Source organism: Saimiri boliviensis, chromosome 21, assembly GCF_048565385.1.
Source record: "Saimiri boliviensis isolate mSaiBol1 chromosome 21, mSaiBol1.pri, whole genome shotgun sequence".
In the NCBI taxonomy this organism is placed as follows: Eukaryota; Metazoa; Chordata; class Mammalia; order Primates; family Cebidae; genus Saimiri; species Saimiri boliviensis.
The window spans coordinates 13,447,346-13,469,734 of record NC_133469.1 but is presented as its reverse complement, the minus strand read 5'-3'; the positions used below and the strand labels follow the sequence as shown (position 1 = coordinate 13,469,734).

The 22,389-nt window shown below is 54.6% G+C and overlaps 1 protein-coding gene and 1 long non-coding RNA gene across 12 annotated transcripts in view; one reads left to right on the top strand and one right to left on the bottom strand.

Annotated features, from left to right (window-relative positions):
- The window catches only part of TRIOBP (TRIO and F-actin binding protein), a 73,902-nt gene that overhangs the window by 29,257 nt on the left and 22,256 nt on the right, over positions 1–22,389 (top strand). For 6 of the 11 annotated variants that reach the window (XM_074391113.1, XM_039463033.2, XM_074391118.1 and 3 more), the window contains 4 exons: positions 5,101–5,215; positions 6,172–7,215; positions 10,861–10,938; positions 13,388–13,525. In XM_074391113.1, the coding sequence (XP_074247214.1) occupies positions 5,101–5,215; positions 6,172–7,215; positions 10,861–10,938; positions 13,388–13,525 (1,375 nt within the window). Of the gene's footprint in view, positions 1–5,100; positions 5,216–6,171; positions 7,216–10,860; positions 10,939–13,387; positions 13,526–18,530; positions 18,718–22,389 lie in introns of those variants that run through there. The other 5 variants (XM_074391122.1, XM_074391115.1, XM_074391114.1 and 2 more) reach the window with 2 other exon arrangements.
- Positions 884–19,636, bottom strand: LOC141582615 (uncharacterized). The gene is made up of 3 exons (XR_012515484.1): positions 19,383–19,636; positions 7,883–8,043; positions 884–3,753 (listed from the first exon to the last, which is right to left on the bottom strand). It is a non-coding gene; the product is annotated as an uncharacterized LOC141582615 (long non-coding RNA).

Here is a 22,389-nt window from a genome sequence, read left to right as displayed (position 1 = left end):
ACCCAAAGTTGAGGCTTCACTCTTGGTGGTGTACAGCCTGTGGGTTTGAATGAATGTGTAATGACAAGTATTCATGGTGCTACTTCACCATTTTAGGGTTTCACTACCTTAAAAATTTTCAGCGTCACTGACCTTTTTTTTTTTTTTTTTTTTTGAGATGGAGTCTCGCTCTGTCACCCAGGCTGGAGTGCAGTGGCGCAATCTTGGCTCACTGCAACCTCCGCCTCCCAGGTTCAAGCGATTCTGCTGCCTCAGCCTCTGGAATAGCTGGGACTACAGGCACCTGTCACCACGCCCGGCTAATTTTTATATTTTTAGTAGAGGCAGGGTTTCACCATATTAGAATGCTCTTGAACTTCTGACCCCATAATCTGCCTGCCTCAGCCTCCCACAGTGCTGGGATTACAGGTGTAAGCCACTGTGACAGGCTGACCTTTTTTTTTTTTTGAGACTGGGTCTCGATCTGTGACCCAGCAGGAGTGCAGGGGTGTGATCATGGCTCACTGTGGCCTCCAACTCCCAGGCTTAAGCAATCCTCTCACCTCATCCTCCCAGTAGCTGGGACTACAAGCGTGCACCACTGTGCCCAGCTAATTTTTCTATTTTTTGTAGAGATGGAGTCTCACTTTCTTGCCCAGGTTGGTCTCAAACTCCTGGTGTCAAGCAGTGCTCCCACCTTGGCATCCCAAAGTGTCTTTGACGGTTTTATGATGACTATTTCTGGTCTGATGTCAATTTTCCTAATTTTGTCTTAACTAATAACTCAATGGGGACTTAAGATCTTTAAGCCAAAATTGATTTTCTTTCTTTTTTTTCAGGTTAATTTTAGAGAGAGAAAATGTTTATATTAATAACAGAAACGAGGAATAGGTTTACACTTTTATTAACCATTTGTTTTTACACAATCACTCCTATACATTTCATTCTACTATCTTTGAAATAGATTATTTACCATTTAGTCAAGGTTTTATCATTTTACTGAGTAATGAAATTTTTTCCTCTTATCTGGCACCTTTTCCAGATAGAAAACCATTCATCCTCTGAAGATGAAAATTTTCTTTTTTTTTTTTTTTTGAGACGGAGTTTCGCTCTTGTTATCCAGGCTGGAGTGCAATGGCGCGATCTCGGCTCACCACAACCTCCGCCTCCTGGGTTCAGGCAATTCTCCTGCCTCAGCCTCCTCAGTAGCTGGGATTACAGGCATGCGCCAACATGCCCAGCTAATTTTTTTGGTATTTTTAGTAGAGATGGGGTTTCACCATGTTGACCAGGATGGTCTCGATCTCTTGACCTCGTGATCCACCCGCCTCGGCCTCCCAAAGTGCTGGGATTACAGGCTTGAGCCACCGCGCCCGGCCACTCGTGGAAGATGAAAATTTTCTAACAGTGTAGTGTGTAAGGGACAGACTGGAGCTTGTGAGCAGGTGGCTGTAGGATTGTGCTTTGATTTTCTCCCTTTTCCTCATCGATATGTATTTATTGAGCATCTACTCTGTCCCAGCATTGTCCCAAGTCTGGAAAATTTTTCTTAAAGGCTTATCACATCAAAGTGTTGGGAGTTTTGGCTTGATCTTAATTTATTTTTCCTTAGATGCCTTTGGAATCTCTTAGAGTCGTATAAGCATTTGTGGTCATTTGAATTCAAAACAGCCTTCATTGGATTTGCTAGACTTGATGGCTTTGGTCCTTTATTCTCTCTGGAGGTCAAAGAGCCCATCTAAGCTTCTCAAGGAGACACGTTTCCTTTGTCATGCTTGGTGTGGCCACACCAACCCTCCAGAACAGGTGACCCCGAGGAGACGCTGTTGCTTCAGCATCAGACAAGCCGGGTCTCCATGGGGGGGTCTCAGAATCTTCTTGAGTCCCTCGCTCCTTTCTCTTAATTCCACATGGGGAGAAAAAGGAAGGCGAGTTCTCAGGAGGAATGTTCATCACGCGAGCTGCAGTTCGTATGGAAAACGCATCCATTCGAAAGACGACACACAAGTGCCTTGCTTCCCTGCACCAGCTATTTGGGCCATTGGCCTCCCCATCCTCCCCATTAGGGAGGAACAGCCCACTGGGTCATGTTCGAGCTGCGGCTTCACTGAGGCTCCTCTACCCCAGTTCCGGGGAAATTCACTCTAAGGCCTTCAGCTCTCACAGAGTAAGGAAACTCACTCGCCTCAAATTAGATCACAAATTGGCTGGGTGCAGTGGCTCACACCTGTAATCCCAGCACTTCGGGAGGTTGAGGCGAGTGGATCACCTGAGGTCAGGAATTCTAGACCAGCCTGGCCGACATGGAGAAACCCTATCGCTACCAAAAATACAAAAGTTAGCCGGGTGTGGTGGTGGGCACCTGTAATCTCAGCTACTTGGGAGGCTGAGGCAAGAGAATCGCTTGAACCCAGGAGGCAGGGATTGCAGTGAGCTGAGATGGCGCCACTGCACTCCAGCCTGGGCCACAGAGCGAGACTCCATCTCAAAAAAAAAAAAGTACAAACGGCCTGCTCAGGGAGCCCCTCAAACTCAGAAACACTTCTTCCAGGAAACTTACGTTCCTGTCTGAACCAGCTGCCAATAACTGCTAACAACTCAAAAGTACTGTACTTTATGGCTCTGATTCTAAAGACATTGGCAAGAGCCATGAAACAACAAAAGACTCCAACCTCATACTTCTTCCTTTTTGAGACAGGATCTTGCTTTTTCGCCCAGGCTGGAATGCAGTAGCATGATCATGGCTCACTGCAGCTTCAACCTCCCAGGCTCAAGCGATCCTCCCACCTCAGCCTCCCAAGTAGCTGGGACTACAGCCACATACCACCATGCCAGTCTCATGAAAAAAATTTTTTTTTTTCATAGAACAAGGTCTCATTCTATTGCCAGGGCTGGTCTTAAACTCCTTAGTTCAAATGATCCTCCGACCTCAGCCTCCACAAGTGCTGAAATTACAGATGTAAGACACTGTACCTGGCCTCCCAAACCCATACTTTTTTTTTTTTTTTGAGACAGGACCTCACTATGTTACCCAGGCTGGAGTGCAGTGGCATGATCTTGGCTCACTGCAACCTCTGCCTCCCGGGTTCAAGTCATTCTCTTGCCTCAGCCTCCCGAGTAGCTGGGATTACAGGTATCCTCCACCACACCCAGCTAATTTTTGTATTTTTAGTAGAGACACAGTTTCACTATGTTGACCAGGCTGGTCTTGAACTCCTTACCTCAAGTGATACACCCACCTCAGCCTCCCAAAGTGCTGGGATTAGAGGCATGAGCCACTGTGCCCGGCCTAATTTTTGTATTTTTATTTTTTCTCCAAATGGTCAGGCAACTGGATAATTTTTGTATTTTTAAAGACCAGGTTTCACCCTGTTGCCCAGGCTGGTCTTGAACTCCTGAGCTCAAGCTATCCGCCCACCTCAGCTTCCCAAAGTTCTGGGATTACAGGTATGAGCCACTGCGCCCCACCCAATCTCAAACTTTTAAAGCTGTTGTTCCAGCATGATTCCTTAAGCACAGGCAGACCACAGCTGGCAGGACCTACGGAGGCCTGAGCAGAATTTCCTCTTCCCTTTTTGCTGCCTCACTCTGGACCCACCATAGGGTGGCCTTTTTCAGACTTCTCTTCCTGGTTCAGTTCATCCACCAGAGACTTGGCTCCATTTGCTGAGACCCCACCAAAATAAACATTCACGGAGTGGCTGGGTCTTTTGTTGTGACCTCCTGAGGTGGAGGAAGGGAGAGATGTGCGGAGGTTCTGTTTGGTGTTTCTACCTGTCAACAGAGATATCACGTTAAACATTAACAACCATGCCTCCCCGTTAGTAAGCAAGACAACTGGAACTAGACTTGTTACACAAATGAGAGATGATCTCAGCAGATGCGGCAACAATGCCTAAGTCTGGTGTCTTAGAAATAACATTTGCCCAGGGCCAGGCATGGTGACTCATGCCTGTAATCCCAGCTATTTGGGAGGTTAAGGCAGAGAATCACTTGAACCCAGGAGATGGAAGTTGCAGTGAGCTGAGATTGCGCCACTGCAGAGTGAGACTCCATCTCAAAAAAAACAAAGGAATGACATCTGCTCCAACAGTTCATGTTGGCCTCTCTGGAGTTGTCCGGGAGAATGTTTCTTTCTTCTGATCTTGCCCAGAAGTCTTTTGCCAACAGCTAGGATGGCCTGGAGGTTTTTTTTTTTTTTTTTAGGCAGAGTTTTGCTCTGGTCACCCAGGCTGAAGTGCAATGGCGCCATCTCGGCTCACTGCAACCTCCATCTCCCGGGTTCAAGTGATTCTCCTGACTCAGCTTCCCGAGTGGCTGGGATTACAGGCATGAGCTACCACACCCGGGTAATTTTTGTATTTTTAGTAGAGATGGGGTTTCTCCATGCTGGTCAGACTGGTCTCAAACTCCTGACCTCAGGTGATCCGCCCACCTTGGCCTCCCAAAGTGCCAGGATTACAGGGATGAACCACTGCTCCTGGCCAGCCTGAGTTTTTAAGGCTAAGTGCTGGGATTCTGTTGGTTAGCAGTCATGGGAGGGAAAAAGGAAAAGAAATCCAAAATTTACGATATGGACAGGAAAAGGGTACAAAGAATACAAGACGGGGGCACACAGCAATCTGCCTCTGTCACCCCCCAACGTGGGCTGTGTGAGATGAAATGAGATCACGATACAAGCGCCTGGCCCCTGGAACGTAAGAAGTACTCAGTAAATGCTTTGCCATTACAATTATGTGTGCCTGGTGCCTGGTACACAGTAGGTGCTCAATAAATCTTAATTCCCACTAAGACCAGCCTAACCTTTGTCTGGGGGTGGCTGGTGGGCTGCTGGCGGGGTGGTGGTTAGTCACAGGAAGTACTGAAGGACACAGGAGTCAAAGCCAGATTCCTCTCCCCACCCGACCTCAAGATCCTCATGAGGCAGAATAGAGCAGTGTTAAATCATCCCCATTTCTCAGCAGGGGACATTGAGGCCCTGAGAGTCACTTAGGGCCCTTCAACCAGCTTGCAGTGGGGCCCCTGGCTCTCCCACATCTCCTCCTGTTGGAGGTGGGAGCAGAGGGGTGGGGTGCTGGCAGTGGGACTGTCCCTCAGAGGAGTGGCTGCATTTGCTCATAGGAAGTCCGAGGCAGCGGGGGCCTTCCAGACCCGGGACGAGGGACGGTCACAGCGGCCCAGCCAAGGCCAGAGCCAACTTCTCCGAAGACAGTCCAGCCCTGCCCCCAGCAGGCAGGTGAGCACTGCCTGCTGTATGGGGCCCCGCACCCCAAGGGGCAGCCACTGTCTCTTCCTGCCCCGTGGGAGCCAGGCAGGGGTCCTGGACAGGAAGATCTCTATGAAAGGGTCGGAGTCCAGTCATGAGTATCTGGCTCTCCCCTCTTCCCAAGGGCCAGCAGTTCTTGGCAAATGCACAAGATTCCAGACCCACATTGGTCCTTTGAAGACAGCCCCCTTCCTTCACGACGTGCTACTGTCTGTTTTTTGAGGTGGAGTCTTGCTCTGTCTCCCAGGCTGGAGTACAGTGGCGAGATCTCAGCTCACTGCAACTTCCGCTTCCCAGGTTCAAGACATTCTCCTCCCTCAGCCTCCCAAGTAGCTGGGAGATTACAAGCACATGCCACCAAACTCAGCTAATTTTCGTACTTTTAGTAGAGACAGGGTTTCACCATGTTGGCCAGGCTGGTCACTCCTGACCTCAGGTGATCCACCCACTTCCCGAAGTGCTGGGTTTACAGGGGTGAGCCACCACGCCCGGCCAATACTGCTGTCTTCAGCAGCTTTCAGGGAAAGCCTGATGCATCAATCTGGCTCTAAGGGCCCTCTCTTTCAGGGTGATTTGTATCTGTAACAAAACTCAGAGGGCTGGGCTCACCCCAGGGGAATGGGGTGTTGGTGGGAGTTCTGGCACCTGATAGCCCCAGCTGGAATCGGTATCTTCGAGGGAGTGAGAAGCCAAGAACAGAAACAGATCTTTGCAGATCTTTTTCTGGAACTGAGGAAAAAGGGTGAAAGGGAGGAGCTGACCCCCCGGAGTGGGGGCCAGGGACCCTGTGTGCTTTCGATGCAGCTCTGATTCAGGCTGCTGTGTGGACACAGCCTTGCCTCTCTGGGGGCCTGGCTAAGAAAGGCAGAGCCGGCAGCCAGGTCCCCAGAGAGAGAACCTCACCCACTCCCTCACCTCGTCCCCAGGTGACCAAGCCCCCTGCCAAACAAGCAGAACCGGCCCAGCAGAGCCGAGCAGAGCCCCCTCGTCCTCGAAGTCCTGAGAAGAGACCGGATGGAGATCGGTGGTTCCAGGGGTCCCCGCCGTCCCCCAGGACATCAGCCAGGACCCCTGAGAGGGAGCTGCGGACACAGAGACCTCTGGAGAGTGGCCGAGCGGATACAAGACAGCCTCTGGGGGTGTGGCAGAGTCAGGAGGAGCCGCCAGGGTCCCAGGGCCCTCACAGACACCTGGAAAGGAGCTGGAGTGGCCAGGAGGGAGGCCTGGGCCCTGGGGGCTGGCGGCGATGTGGGGAGCCCAGTCTGGGGGCGGCCAGAGCCTCAGAGGGAACATGGGGGGGCCCTCCCAGAGAGTACCAGGAGAGCTGGGGGCAGTCAGAGACCTGGGAGGAGAAGTCCACCCATGAGGCCCCCAGAGAACGAGGGAAAAGCAGTTCACCCGTGAGCACCCCAGAGAGCTGGGGAGGCCCTGCAGAGACCTCGCAATCCTGGCAGCCTGGGTCACCCACCGCCGTGGGCCGGGGGGCAGAGGGAGCTTGTCCATACCCACATGGCCCTGAGAGGCAACCCGAGCTTGACTGGAGGGACCTGCTGGGCCTTCTCCGGGCACCAGGAGATGGGGCCTGGGCCCGTCTCCCCAGGCTGGACTGGGAGGGCCTCTTGGAGCTCCTGCAGGCCAGGCTGCCCCACAAGGACCCAGCTGGACACAGGGGTGACCCGGCCAGGGCTTCAGGGCCAGAGCCGGGTCCCCCAGGCACAAAAGATGCCCCCGAGCAGGATCCACACAGCCAGCCAGAAGGCCAGGCTGAGGCCACCCCAGTCGATGGATACAGCGCTGCACTACGGCCCCAGGGCCCCGCCCAGCCTCCCAGCCCTACCTGCACCTCCACCCAGTGGCCAAAGACCAAAGTGACAAGAGGACCGGCGACTGCAACTCTGACCAGCCTGGAGCAGATGGGCCCCCTGGGGAGCAGGAGCCCTGCAGAGAGCCCCAGCTTGCCAGAGCTGCAGGTAAGGAGGGTCGAGGGTCCCACCCTCCCAAAGGTAGGCAGAAAGTCAGCCAGCCAAACCTCCTAGGAAAAGCCTCCCTGTGAGTAGCCTGAGCCCCTGCATCCCCCGGGCCTCCCTGCTGACCACAACCTATCCCAAACACCAAACTGGCCCGACAGTGATGATGAGCAACCGTTTGAAGCATTTACGGGCCAAGCCCTGACCTGAATGTTTGATGTGTACTTTTCCCATTCAGACTCCTTAGCAACCAGGTGGGAAATACACTACGTACAGATAAAGAAACTGAAGCCAGGGTGAAGCCGCTTGCTGGTGGGGGATGGGCAAAACCCAGATCTGCTCACTGCGGACCACGCTGAGGCCTCAAGCAAGATGCTCTGGCCAGGGCCTGCTCCCCTCCCGGCTCTACCATACCTGGTCGATGTTGTGTCTGGTGGCACACAGCTGACCCCTCCTGGGACTGTAGCCAGTGTCGTCATGCCCCTTCCCCTGGAGGTTCCCGGGTTCCTGAGTCCAGGACAGCCTGGCTTACCCCCTCTGCCCCCTACAGCTCCTCTCAGATACAGAGGTGCAGCAGTGCTCCCTGGGTCCAGCTAGCTGTCAGGACAGGCTGCTTAAATGAGGCTGTGTGTAAAGTAGGCCCAGCGCCGGGCACACAGTAGGTACTCACCCTTCCCCTGGTTCAGTGGTACTTTGGTGCTGCCTTGAAGCCCAGAACATTCTTCATCCGAAGATGGTAGGCAAGGAGGGTCCCGGAGGCCAGAGTCCTGCAGCCTGGTGACAGCTCACTGGGAGGACGGCACATGGTTTTGAACACCAGTCTCTCTCCCTCTGTAAGATGGACCAACCTCGTCTGGGTGCGGTGGCTCACGCTTGTAATCCCAGCACTTTGGGAGGCTGAGGCAGGCAGATCGCCTGAGGTCAGGAGCTCAAGACCAGCACGACCAACAAGGATAAACCCCAACTCTACTAAAAATACAAAATTAGCCAGGCGTGGTGGCACACGCTTGTAATCCCAGCTACTCGGGAAGCTGAGGCAGGAGAATCACTTGAACCTGGGAGGCGGAGGTTGCAGTGAGCCGAGATCGTGCCATTGCACTCCAGCCTGGGCAACCAGAACAAAACACCGTCTCAAAAAAAAAAAAAAAAAAAAGATGGACGAACCGTTTCTCTGACAGGCAGCACTGGGGTGCTGTGGGGGTTCCTGCTTGTTTCTCCAAAGCCTCCTCATCTCCTAGATGCAAAGTTCGATGCCACCTCTCGCAGGATGAGCAGGGCTTTTGGGCATTGGGGGGTACCATGTGCTGGGCCCCGGGCCTTGACATATGTGCCTCAGGTGGATAGGAGGTAGTTGCCACTTGACAGATGAGGAAACTCAGGCTCATTTGCTCGGGGTCAAACATGCATAGGTTGTGAGAAATGAGATCAAAGCGTCCACTCCAAGGTTTGTGCTTTTAACCACCATGTCACAAAGCTCCTGAGCCCTTAGGAAAGCTAGGGAGCCCTCTCCCCAGTATTTCCCTGTGGTTTTCATGAGTTGACCCTCCGATCAACTCATGTATGGTCACCAGAGAAGTACAGAAAAGTCAGCTTGTCCTGCCTTCAGGCTTGTTGGGAAGGCACACAGAGCACAGGCAGCTCAGGGGGGACATGGTGCTGTGTCCCGGGGCATGCTTGGTGCTGCAGGCCAGCCAGGTCAAGAAGGAAGTGGAGGACGGGCGCGGTGGCTCAAGCCTGTAATCCCAGCACTTTGGGAGGCCGAGGCGGGTGGATCACGAGGTCAAGAGATCGAGACCAACGTGGTCAACATGGTGAAACCCCGTCTCTACTAAAAATACAAAAATTAGCTGGGCATGGTGGCGCGTGCCTGTAATCCCAGCTACTCAGGAGGCTGAGGCAGGAGAATTGCCTGAACCCAGGAGGCGGAGGTTGCGGTGAGCCGAGATCGCGCCATTGCACTCCAGCCTGGGTAACAAGAGCGAAACTCTGTCTCAAAAAAAAAAAAAAAAAAAAAAAAATTAGCGAGGTGCGGCACTCGGCTATAGTCGCAGCTCCTTGGGAGGCTGAGGCAGGGGAATCGCTTGAACCTGGGACGTGGAGATTGCAGTGAGCTGAGATTGTACCACTGCACCCCAGCCTGGCAACAGAGCAAGACTCCCCCTCAAAAAAAAAAAAAGAAGGAAGGAAGGAAAGAGAGAGAGAGAGAGATTGATTCTTCAGTTTCATGGTGAAGCTCAGGATTCTCAGGAGACTGGGAGCTGGTAGCTAGGAAGGCGTAGGAATGCCACGAGCTGAAAGGCATTTCACAGATGGCAAAACGTGGAACCACCAGGTCCTGCCAGGGCTCCAGCTCCTCTCTATGAAAATCCTTGGCATGGTATTCAAGGCCGCCTTCCCTTCCTTCCACTCTGGATTTGCCTCGCTGGTGCTGAGCTGGCTGCAGGGCCTGTGAGCACATATCCCTGCCTTTGCATGTGCTGTTCCCATGGCCTCAGCTGCCCTTCCCTCCCCTCTTCAGCCACCAAACGTCTGTTCATTGTTCAAGTCATAGGTCAGGCACCCAGTCCTGAGAAGCCCTCCCTGAACAGTCTCTCCTAGCAACGGTCCCCTTCTGGGCTTGGCAGTTTTGCTTCCCTCATCTGTCCGTGTCTGTCCATCTAATGGGGTTGGCATCTCTCCAGAAGCTCCATGGGGGCAGCAGCTCTGCCTGCCCCCACTTTTTTTTTTTTTTTTTTTTTTTGGATGGAGTCTCACTCTGTTGCCCTGGCTGGAGTGAAATGGTGTGATCTTAGCTCACTGCAACCTCTGCCTCCTGGGTTCAAGCGATTCTCCTGCCTCAGCCTCCGGAGTAGCTGGAACTACAGGCGCACACCATCACACCTGGCTAATTTTTGTATTTTCAGTAGAGACGGGATTTCATCCTCTTGGCCAGGGTGATCTCCAACTCCTGACCTCGTGATCCACCTGCCTCGGCCTCCCAAAGTGCTGGGATTACAGGCATGAGCCACTGCTCTCAGCTGAGCCCTGCCTGCTTTCTCTCTGTACCTCTGGCTCTGGCCCAGGGCCTGACATAAAGGAGGGGGCAGCTCATTGGAAACATGCAGGATGGAGGACAGCGGGGTCAGTGGGTGGACAACGGATGGAGGATGAACGTGTGAACGGGTGATGGATCAATGATGCACGTTGGATGGATGACACATGGTGATGGGTGGATAGCTGGGTGATGAATTAATGGTGCATCTAGGATGGACGTTGCTTAGGTGATGGACAGCTGAAGGTTGGGCGGAATATGGATAGATGCTGCATGGATGGATGAATGTTGGATGATAGATGGTGGACAGACAGATGTTGGATATATGGGTAGATGGATGATTGATGGAGAGAGGGATACATAGGCATGGGGTAAATGGACACACGGATCAATGGAGGGCAGGTACACGTGTGGGTGGTAGACAATGGACGTTGGATAGAAGAGGGGTGAGTAATGAGGGACAGACATTGGATGGTTGGAGGGATACACGGATCTACTGATGCTGGACGTTAGATGGCTGTTGCATGGATAGATGATAAATGGATAGAGAAGGTAGACAGATGGATGCATCCTGGAGAATAAGCTGGGCTAAGCTGTGCTCTTTTTTTAATCTCCAGTTCCCACCAGAGGAGCCTGAGAAGTCAGAACCAAGCAGAGGCCAAGACCCCCTGACTGACCAGAAGCAGGCCGACTCGGTAGTTGGGTCATGGGCATGGGTACATACGGAAGGGGAGGAAGGGGGCAGCAGGTTGGAGATGGCTGCATTCCTCAGGAGAGCCCTGGAATCATCTAGAGCAAAGTTGGCTTTGCCACGGGGTCATCTGTGTGTGTGGCAGGGCCTTGAGGGGCTCTGGAGAGCCACCTTCTGGCTTGGGGACCTGGGTAGGTGGGCCATCCTGAGGTCAGAACTGTAGGCCGCGCTTCTCATTTGCTGGGGCCGAAAAGGTCAGTGTCTTTCCCTGGGCAAATGACAGTTTGGACTCAGTGGTCTCTGAGGGAAGAGATCCTTCCGCTTTGAGAGGGCCAGACCAGGCTGAGAGAGAGCAGGGCTTCCAGGGGCAGGAGTCGGAGCTGAGGATGTGCCCGTGGTCAGCCAGGCCTGGAGGGTCTCCAGGGTCCAGGAGGCAGGAGAGAGATGTGCGGGGGTGGGACCCACGGAGGCTGCTCGGAGGCCTGGCTGCAGCTGGTGAGCACGGCTCTGCCCGCCCCTCCCCGGGACCTGCCAAACAGACTGTTCTCGTCACCCTCAGCCTCCAGAGAGGTGAGATCAGAGCTGAGGGCCGTGGGGCAGTGGGAGGCAGGGGAGGAGGAGACAGACTGGGGCTGTGTTTTCCGGTCCTGCTCTTCCCCCCCCCCGCCCCCGCCATCTCCTGAAAAGCCAGGTGTGGCAGGCAGCATCTGTCGGGCAGCCTGGAGCCCCCAAGTCTGGCCCTGCCTTGAGTCAAAGTTGGGGGAATTCTGCTCAAACCCTCACTGTGCAGATGAGGAAATGGAGGCAGGGGAGTCGTTCCAGGTTACACACAGTCAGTGGGTAGCTGGACTCGAACTAGAACCCAGGGCCCAGGAACCACCCAGTGCCCTCTCTCTCTGCATGCTGCCCCCTGGTCCCGCCCTGATTTCTTTCAAGCGGGGGGGCAGTCTTCCCATGTGTGGAACAGGAGGGGACAGGAGACGCTGATGGCCAAAGGCGCTGCCAGCCCTCCCAGGGGCTCCGAGAAGTTTGACTTTGCTCTTCCTCTTTCTCGGTTATTTCTTCATACTTCCTGGAGCCAGAGTAGCGAAGAAGGCGGAAATGGCGATGCAGGGGTGCCCCTCTAGTCTCCATGAAACGGGCCCGGCCCATCAACGCAGAAAATATCTCGACCTACCCCTACCCCTAGGCAGCCTTGACTGGTTGGAACTGATAACTACCTCATTCCTGCATTCATTCACACGCAAGTAGTGAGCACCTTCTGTATGCCTGGGTGTGGGTCAGAGGTGAGTCAGGGTGCCATCAAGTTCAGTCTAGTGAGACAGTTGCGTGCCTATGGTCAGGTCTGTGATGAGGATGATAGGAGGGTCAGGGGCACCCCTACCCACAATGCCCTCCTGGACCTGTGCTTTGATGCAAGTCCCACCCCCAGAGAGTCTGTAGATTCCAGAGAGGGGACACCTGGGCTGTCTCCTACCTTGCCAGTAACCTGCTATGTGACTTTGGGCAGATGCCTCTGTTCATTGGGGCCTTGATTTTCCCAACAGGGATAACTCCAAAGAGGGAGCATTTGGGGACTCTGCCGAGGGTGTCTATAGAAGTCTGCAACTCAATCCTTTTGCTTAAGCTGGGGTCACAAACCTAACGCCCTGAAGGCCAGGCAGGTGACAACGCTGAGAAGTGGGGGACCACGGGCACTTGTGTGACTCCTCGGTTCCAGATAGCTGTTGCCCTGGGGAAGATGGGCCAAGAGTTTCCACATCGTCCGATCTTTCAAGAAACACTGAAAATAACAATTTTTTTTTTTTTTTTTTTTGAGACGGAGTTTCGCTCTCGTTACCCAGGCTGGAGTGCAATGGCGTGATCTTGGCTCACCACAACCTCCGCCTCCTGGGTTCAAGCAATTCTCCTGCCTCAGCCTCCTGAGTAGCTGGGATTACAGGCACGCGCCACCATGCCCAGCTAATTTATTTTTTGTATTTTTAGTAGAGACGGGGTTTCCCCATGTTGACCAGGATGGTCTCGATCTCTCGACCTCGTGATCCACCTGCCTCGGCCTCCCAAAGTGCTGGGATTACAGGCTTGAGCCACCGCGCCGGGCGGAAATATCAATTTATAGGTGAAATCTCTAACCTAAGGTCAAATACTCTGAAAACACTACGTGGGCTGAATGAAACACACCCGCAGTCTGCACTCCCCTCCAGCTGGCGCCACTGGTTTGACTTTAGGTTGATGACATGCGCACCTTCGAGGATGCTGGGCCCTGGGCGCCTTGTTAGTCAAACACAATGTAGTGTTAACCAGCTCTTGTTTCGGCAGCTCTGGGAGGAGAGAAAGATGGGAACCCTGGGGTTTCGTGGGGGGCACCACAGAAAGGGCAGGGGAGGCTGTAGCCACGGGTGCCCCCATCTCGCCAAAGGGACCTGGGGCCAACACTGGACCCTGTTTGACAGGCAGACAAGAGGCCAGCAGAGGGCAAGGCTGGGAGCCCGCTCAAGGGCCGACTGGTGACCTCATGGCGGATGCCCGGGGACCGGCCCACGCTGTTCAATCCGTTCCTGCTGTCTCTGGGGGTCCTCAGGTGGCGAAGGGTAGGCTGGCTCCAGCGGGGGCTGGAGGGGTGAGGGTGGATAGAGATGGGGAGGGGAGGGAGGAGGGGTGGTGTTAGGCAAAGGAGAGAGTAGGGGCTGAGGAGGAGGCATCTGGGACCCTCGCCTGGAAGGAGAGGTGGAAGCAGAGCGCTAAAGCCCACCCTGGTCTCAGCAAGCGAATGGGTTTCCCACCCCCGGGGCAGGCTTGGGGGCTGCTTTCAGCTTTCCAAGTGAGAGGTGATGGAATAGTCTATACAGCTGAAAGCTTCGAATCAGCAACCTCTGGCCAGCCCTCCGCCACAGGGGAGCCAGGTGTGGGGGAAGGGACGGCGGGCTTAGGAGTGGCTCTGGGATTGCAAAGTGTGTCTCAGACCTGGGCCTGAGCCAGTTTCACAAACATCTGGCATTACGTAACCCATCCCCTGCCTGGAGAGGCCTGGAAACACTCAAGCCTCTGGCTGGGTTTTCTGTAAGGGCAGGGAGCTGACACCCGCTCCCTCCCACCCCCTTCACAGCAGGATAGAAGGGGCCTGGCCATCTCCAGCGGCCACAGGCTGGCTCAGGGGGTCCCTTGGTGAGATGCTCTCTTACTGCTATTGGCTCTGGGTCCAGCATTAGGCTGGAGATAGTGTGTCCATTTTACAGATGAAGAGACCTGAGGCCCAGGGAGGTGAGTTGACTTGCCTAAGGTTGCACGGCTTGGGGTATAAAGGAGCTGATTTTCCTCATTCTCAGATGAGAGAAGGGTTGCAATGAAACTCACTGAACCTTGGTTGCCATATCTCTCTATTAGGAAAACGTCTGTGGAGACTCTGAGAGCTGCAGAGAGGGCTCAGGGAGATCGGGACGCAGGGAGGTTGCAGAGCTGTTGTTGAAACGCTAACTTTCCCATCCATTTCAGAATTTCCTGTTTTTGTTGTTTTTTTGAGGAGTCTCCATCTGTTGCCCAGGCTGGAGTACAGTGGTAAGATCTTGGCTCACTGCAACCTCCGCCTCCTGGGTTCAAGCAATTCTCTGCCTCAGCCTCCCCAGTAGCTGGGATTACAGGCGCCCGCCATCAGCCCGGCTAATACAAGTAATTTATTTTTAGTAGAGACAGGGTTTCAGCATCTTGGCCAGGTTGGTCTTGAACTCCTGACCTCGCTTGGCCTCCCAAAGTCCTAGAATTACAGACATGAGGCACAGCATCCGGACTTTTTTTTAAATTAAGAGGGAGTCTTGCTCTATCGCCCAGGCTGGAGTGCAGTGGCCCCATCATCTTGGCTCATTGCAACCTCTGCCTCCCAGTTTCAAGCGATTCTCCTACCTCAGTCTCCTGAGTATGTGGTATTTCAGGCATGCACCACCACACCTGGGTAATTTTTGTATTTTTAGTAGAGACAGAGGTTTTACCATGTTGGCCAGGCTGGTTTCGAACTCCTGACTTCAAGTGATCTGCCCGCCTCCCAAAGGGCTGTGAGTATAGGCATGAGTCACCCTGCTGAGACTAGAATTTCCTTTCACTGTTGTTTGGAGTTAAGGCACCAAGGGTGAGCAGGCAAGCATGGTTATCTGAGTAGTGTGGTACCTTTAAGCCATGGGCAGGAATTACCTTATCAAACTAACTAAAGGTCACCAACATACAGCAGGTCTGGCCGTGGGGCAGTGGGAGGTGTGGGAGGAGGAGACAGCTGTATTTTCCAGTCCTGCTCTTCCCCCTACCGCCTCCTGAAAAGCCAGGTGTGGCAGGGAGTGTCTTGTCAGGCAGCCTGCAGCCCCCAAGTCTGGCCCTGCCGTGAGTCAAAGTTGGGGGAATTCTGCCCAAACCCTCATTGTGCAGATGAGGGAATGAAGGCAGGGAAGTCATCCCAGGTTACACAGTCCCATGGGGATTCCCAGAGCTGCGTGCAGGAGGGCTCAGCGATCAGGATATGAGGCAGTGGTGTAGGGGGCATGTTAGAAGCACTGGACTCTGAGGTCAGCCAGAGCTGGGTTTGAATCAAGGCTCTGCCCCTTGCTCCCTGTGTGACCTGGAGCAAGTGGCCATCCCTCTCTGAGCTTTACTTCGTCATCTGAAAAATGGACAATATGAGGCCATCTGTGCCTGGGAGTGCGGATCAAATGCAATCAGGCTCGTCACGCAGTGAACATGGAGCTGGGCATGCAGTAGGTGCACAATCACCAGCATCGTTATGCCAGGGTGCTCCTCCTCTGCTCTACCAAGGACTTACCTGTGCCTACTACGTGCCCGGCTCCGTGTTCACTGCATGGCACACCTAATTGTGTTTGATCTGAACTCCCAGGCACAGTTATACTCATATTCATTTTACAGATGACGAAGTGAAGCTCAGAGAGAGAGGGTCACTTGCTCCCGGTCACACAGGGAGCAAGGGGCAGAGCTGAGATTCAAACCCTCCTCTGGCTGACCTCAGAGCCCAGTGCTTCTAACACAATCCCTACATCACTGCCTTCATATTCTGATATCTCTGAGTCCTCCTGCAGCTCTGGGAATCCCCACAGATTTTCCCCATTGGAAAGATGCAGCAACTGAGGCTTGCTGAGCTGGGCTGCAGTGGCTCTGTCATGTGGGAGTGAGGAAATGAGCTAGGGATGCAACTGCCAGTGGGGCCTCCCACTTACACAGAGCAGATTTAAACTTCTCTTGGGCTGAAGCAGTGAAATTAGCCCAAGCCAAGAGCCAAAAAGCCCGGCGTCGAGTTCTGGCTTGGCCCCTAACTTGTATGCCCTTCCCTGAGCCTTACCTTATATATATATATTTTTTTTATATTTATTTTTTTTTTTTTTGAGAGATTCTTGCTCTGTCACCCAGGCTGGAGTGCAGTGGCACAATCTTGGCTCACCGCAACCTCTGCCTCCTGGGTTCAAGCAATTCTCCTGCCTCAGCCTCCCGAGTAGCTGGGATTACAGGCATGCACCACCACGTCCAGCTAATATTTGTAGTTTTAGTAGAGACAGGATTTCACCACATTGGTCAGGCTAGTCTCCAACTCCTGACCTCATGATCTGCCCGCCTCAGCCTCCCAAAGTCCTGGGATTACAGGCGTGAGCCACCGTGCCCGGCTGAGCTTTACCTTATTATCTTCAGTAGAGTAATGGTTTGAGACCAGATAACCTCAATGGTAGCTCTGGTCTTTGCCAGTTTAATAACTCACTCCTGGGTCCCTGAGGCTGTGCCATCTCTGACATGCCAGGATGAGTTGTGGTTCCTTCATAGGTACATTGATTCATTTGACCCATGCTTACTGAGGATGTACTGTGGGCCTAGGCCCTAGGCTGGCTTCCGAAGATGTAGACAAAAGACATTCCAGCCCCTCCCTCTGGAACAGTTAGGTGAGGACACTGACATGTAACTTATGAGAACAGTGTAGTCATCACTTTAGTGGGGAAATGTACAGATGTAGGGAGCACTGTGCCAGCAGTTCTAAGTCTGCTGGGGACACTTCGGCTTCCTTTGGCCTGAGACTTGAAGGAAGAAATTTTCCAGGCCAACAAGCATTGGGAGTGGGAAGGAGGGAAGGGGAAGGGGAGAAAGAGAGAGAGTGTGTGTGTGTTGGAGTATAGAATACAGGAAGAGAAGTGTTCCAGGCACAGCAGAGAACATTTGTAGTCAGCGGGTAGAAGAACCTGTCTTATCCTGGGAATTCCCAGTAGTCCTGTGTTGTCTCTCTCTCTTTTTTTTTTTTTTTTTTTTTTGAGATGGAGTCTTGCTCTGTCACTCAGGCTGGAGTGCGGTGGCACGATCTTGGCTCACTGCAACCTCCACTTCCCAGGTTCAAGTGATTCTCCTGCCTCAGCCTCCTGAGTAACTGGGATCACAGGCGCCTGACACCATGCCCAGCTAATTATTTTTTGTAGAGACAGGGTTTCACCATGTTGGCCACACTGGTCTTGAGCTCCTGATCTTAAATGATCCATCCACTGCAGCCTCCCAAAGTGCTGGGATTACAGGGGTGAGCCACTGCACCCGGCAAGAGCAATAATTTTTGAACCCCAAATCAAGATGGCAGAATAACTGAAGTGGCAATTATTCCAAGCTTCCCTGCCTCCCTGCCTAAGGATAGCTAATGAGGGATAAAGAGGTTTTCTTAGGTGCTTTACCTGAATTAACACTTAATCCTTCCAGGAACCTCATGAGGTAACAGCATTACCCCATTTCACAGAGTGAAATTGAGCACCAAGAGGTACCTTGCTTAAAGTAACACTGGGTTGGAATCTCCATGCTACAAAGACGTCCAAGTGCATTTAGTAACCAATTCCACCAGGGTCCCTCCTCACCTGCAGGAAAAGAGCATCGAACAAACGGCCAAGGGTTCTGTGAACCTGAGCCTACACCTGAAAAACCCCAAACCAAAAAAGATCCATTGGTGAAAAGTGGGCATTTGGGAAAGACCCTGCCATCCAAGAACTCAGTTTGTGTCCAGCTTTCTCGCTAGGAATTCCGCCTCTTCTTCCTGTGTGACCTCGGGCAAATAGGCTCACCCCTCTGAGCTTCCGTTTTCTCATTAGTAAAATGACACCTTCCTCCCTAGACAGCGGTGAGGACGAAAATCGACTCTTGGCGAGTGGGACCCGCTGAGTCGTTAGTACTGGTGCTTTGCCCCGGTCCCCGCCAAACCAAGGCACCGAGCCCTAGTGGACCCAGCGCTCCGGGGCTGGGGCGGGGAGCGCAGCCTGGGCGAGGCCTGCCACGCCTGGCCGCCGGCATCCTCCACCCCCGCGCCCTGGCCGGACGGAGTCACCTGCACACTGGGCCCTTCCTTCCTCCCAGCGCGCCCGCGGCCCGAGCCCGCCCGCCCTCCGGCCGCCACCGCCCTCCCCTCCCTGCGGCCCCGTCCGCCCGCCCCGCCGCCCTCGCGCGCCCGTCCCGTCGCTGCAGGCCCCGCCCCCGACCCGGCCCGCGCTCCCATTGGCCCGCCGCGGCCCCCGCCGCTGTTTGTCCCGGCTTCCCCGCCGCCTATTGGCCCGCCCGGGTCCTCCCAGGAAGTTTGAAAAAAAAAAAAAAAAAAAAAAAAAGTTTTATGGGCGGATGGAAGGGGCCGGGGCAGCGCCGGGGAAGGGAAGGGCTGGAGGCGCGGCGGCGGGCGGCCGAGAGGGGCGGCGGCGGCGGGGTCCCCGCGCCGCGGAGCCCGGCCCGAGAGCCGCGTCCACCTTCCTGCCTCCTGCTCCCGCCGCCCCGGGGCGCCGCCATGACGGTGAGTGCCCTCGGCAGCCGCCCGCGCCCCAGGCCGGGAGGAGGGCGACGGCCCGAGGCGGAGCCCAGCCACTCCCCTCCCGGGCAGCCCCCTCCTCACTTCTCTGAGGCGAGAGGAGGGCTGGGCCTGAAGACGGGGCCACCTCCGAGGCGCTGGTCGGCCAGACTGGCCTCGCCCTCCCCGCAGGCTCCCCTCTCGCCTTCCCTCGTCCACTCGCCCCCTGGAGCCCAGGCGACCCTAAGGGGTCGGAACGACCCGTCCCGGCCGCCCCCTTCTCACACTTGGCGGCACCAGTCACGGGTGGATTCGGGGTGACCCTTTCCCACCTCCCCTCCAGCCCCTTAGGGGAAGACCCGATTCCCCAGGGCGGTCATGGGCCCCAGGGAGCGGCGGAGGTGGGCTTGGGCGCGGATGGGTCGCGTCGCCGCGGGCCTGGGCAGGCCGGGCCCCGGTGTGGCCGGTGGCCCGAGGTCAGGTGGGCGAGAAGGGGCGAACCGCCCCACCCACAGCCCGGGAGCCAGTCCCGGGACGTCTAAAGCGTTGGGATACCACGTTCTCCCGCGGCCCTGGGGCCTTGGGCAAGCCTGCGAGTCGGGGTAGGGGGCGCGGTGGCAGGGGTTTGCCTTTCTCTTAGGGGTGAGCTATACCCAAGACCTATCAATTACCTGTGCCATGGTTAGCGTATTGAGCCTCACAGCTGAGTTCCCTGGACTCTCCGCAGCCGGGTAAACTGAGGCAGCGGGTGGGGCATTGGTGAGTTGCCGGTGGTCATCCTAGGTATAAGGGAAGGAGTACTTCCTTTCCTGGTGCTCTGGCCCATTGACCATGATGTTCGGGAAGGGAGGGGTGGGGCTGCTTTTGATTTCTGGCTAGTGCTTCAGGGAGGCTCCGACAGCCCAGTGGCCTCGCTAGGGGAGGATGAGCAGGGTGTGTATGTGCACAGGCGCGGGCAGTCGTCTTTCAAGGGAGTGGAGACCCTGCGGATGAGTGGGCTGGGCTGCTGGGGGGCGTGGCATGCTCTGTGAGTGTGATGGCCAGAACGCCTTGGCTGGACTTCCTCCGCCTCCTCCTGGACATCCTGCCACCTCCCTGCTGGCCTTTCCTGTGGTCAGCAGCCTCCCCTTCCCTGTCAGGAGCAGAAGGGATGTGGGGGGCGGGGGGGAGGAGGAGAGTGGTTGCCTTGCTCACCGGGTGCCTGCCTGGCCCTCTGCCGGCTGCCTTCACGTTACCAGATCTGATTCTTGAAGGTTGATAGTAACGTCTTCATCAAATAGATGAGGAAACTAAGGTGTGGCGAGATGAAGTGTCATGCCCCAGGTGGCTCAGAGAGTCCCAGGCTGAGCCAGAGTTTGTATCCAGGTCTGTTCCAGCTTTCTTTCTTTGGAGAGATAAGAAATGTACACAGTTGCCTGTCCTGGGGGCAGCACGTGCAGAGCAAGAGGAAAGGTGCTTGCTGGTGGCAGGAGGCCTTCCCGAGGGAGGTGTCTTCCTGTGATTATAGGGCTTTGTCAGGCAGAGATGGACTAGTGAGGAGACAGCAGTGTGGACAGAAGCTAGTGGTTGTGTTTGAGAACTAGCAAGAGCATCAGGAAGGGATCTGGGGAGGAGGGCCTCACTGCTAGGGCTTGCTCAGGGGCAACTAGGAGACATGAAAGCTTTTAGAGCAGAGAGGAGGCTATGATCATCATTAATAGTGTTCATTGAGGCCCCAGATGTGGTGGCTTACATCTGTAATCCCAGCACTTTGGGAGGCTAAGGCGGGTGGATCGCAAGGTCATGAGTTTGAGACCAGCCTGGCCAACATGGTGAAACCCCCGTCTCTACTAAAAATACAAAAAATTAGCCAGGTGTGGTGGCACCTGCCTGTAGTCCCAGCTACTCGGGAGACTGAGGCAGGAGAATTGCTAGAACTTCGGAGGTGGAGGTTGCAGTGAGCCAATTGTGCCATTGCACTCCAGCCTGGGCAACAGGGTGAGACTCCGTCTCCAAAAAAAAAAAAAAAAAGTGTTCATTGAGTTCACCCTGGCTGCCACGCGGACCTCAGCCTGCTCTTAGCTGGTGCTCCTTCTGTACCTTCCTCCCCTGGCCCCCATGCCCTGAGTCAGGGATCCATACAGAGCAAGTGGCACAGGTGTGCGAGTGTGTAAGGCTCCGAGGCTTCATGGAGTCAGGATCCTCTTCCACCCCTTTTGCCTTTGCCTGGGTGCAGCTTTGCTCCTGGAGCCTCCTTCCCCAGCGCCTACTGGGCATCAGATTATATTTGGTCCCGTACGGACTGTCTGTCTCTCTCCTACAGTCCGCCAGGTCAGGGGCCGCAGCTCTCCGTCACAGCTAATTTCTTGGCCTACAACAGTGCCTGATGCTTTAGAACAGGCGTCCCCAAACTTTTTACACAGGGGGCCAGTTCACTGTCCCTCAGACCGTTGGAGGGCCGCCACATACTGTGCTCCTCTCACTGACCACCAATGAAAGAGGTGCCCCTTCCTGAAGTGTGGCAGGGGGCTGGATAAATGGCCTCCGGGGGCCGCATGCAGCCCGTGGGCCGTAGTTTGGGGACACCTGCTTTAGAAAAAGAAAATAAATTTTTGTGAACACTCCCTGCCTCCCCATCTGTGCTGGGTCCTGGTGGGTAAACAGTGTGTCCCTGACTGTGACTTGCATCTAGTCAGTTTAGCCTGCGAAGGATAAGTAAATGGCCCCAAGACAGTCACAGATGCAACAGAGGCCTCAGCGAGAGGCCATGGGAGGCCAGGACAGGGGCATCTGGTGGTGCGGTGAGTGGCATGGACTGTGAGGGGACCTCAGAGGTGGCCATTAAGCCTAATCTTAAGGCCCGAGTAGGGGCTTGCCTGCTCATCAGAGGAGGAAGCCTAGTATTTCAGGCCAAGGACACGGCACGTGTGAAGGGCCCGGAGTGCTGCTAGGTTGGGATCGGCAAGGACTGTGCAGTAGTATAAACACAGGCCCCTCAGCAAGGGGAGGCCAGGCTGCAAGGGTGTGATGGTGCTTCCCTGCCATCCTGAGGAAGCTGGACTTGGTTTTAAAGCCACCCAAAGTTTGGGTGTGGTGGCTCACACCTGTAATCCCAGCACTTAGGAAGGCTGAGGTCGGTGGATCACTTGAGGTCAGGAGTTCGAGACCAGCCTGGCCAACATGGTGAAACTCCCATCTCTATTAAAAATAAAAAAAATTAGCTGGGCATGGTGGCAGGCACCTGTAATCCCAGCTATTTGGGAGGCTGAGGTCAGAGAATCACTTGAACCTGGGAGGCGGAGGTTGCAGTGAGCCGAGATCGTGCCATTGCACTGCAGCCTGGGCAGCAGAGACTGTCTCAAAAATAAATAAAGTCACCTGGAGCTATCCCTGGAAATTTTAAGTCAGCTTGGGGCACCAGGCCTTTTTTAGTGAGTCCTGCCAGCCCAAGGGTGCATAGAGGGAGCTGTGTCCCTGTCCAGGTGGGAGGCAGGGCCATGAGAACCTGCCAGTGTTCCCAAAAGGTAGCTTTCAGCAGGTGAAGAAGAGGCAATTGAGCCTGAAGAGCCCTATATGAAGGGGCATCGTGGGAGATTTCGATGATGGGACCTTTTGACCCTGGGGACAGGTTTCCCTGCCAGTTTGAAAACTCACATTGGTTGGCCAGGCACAGTGGCTCACGTCTGTAATCCCAGCATT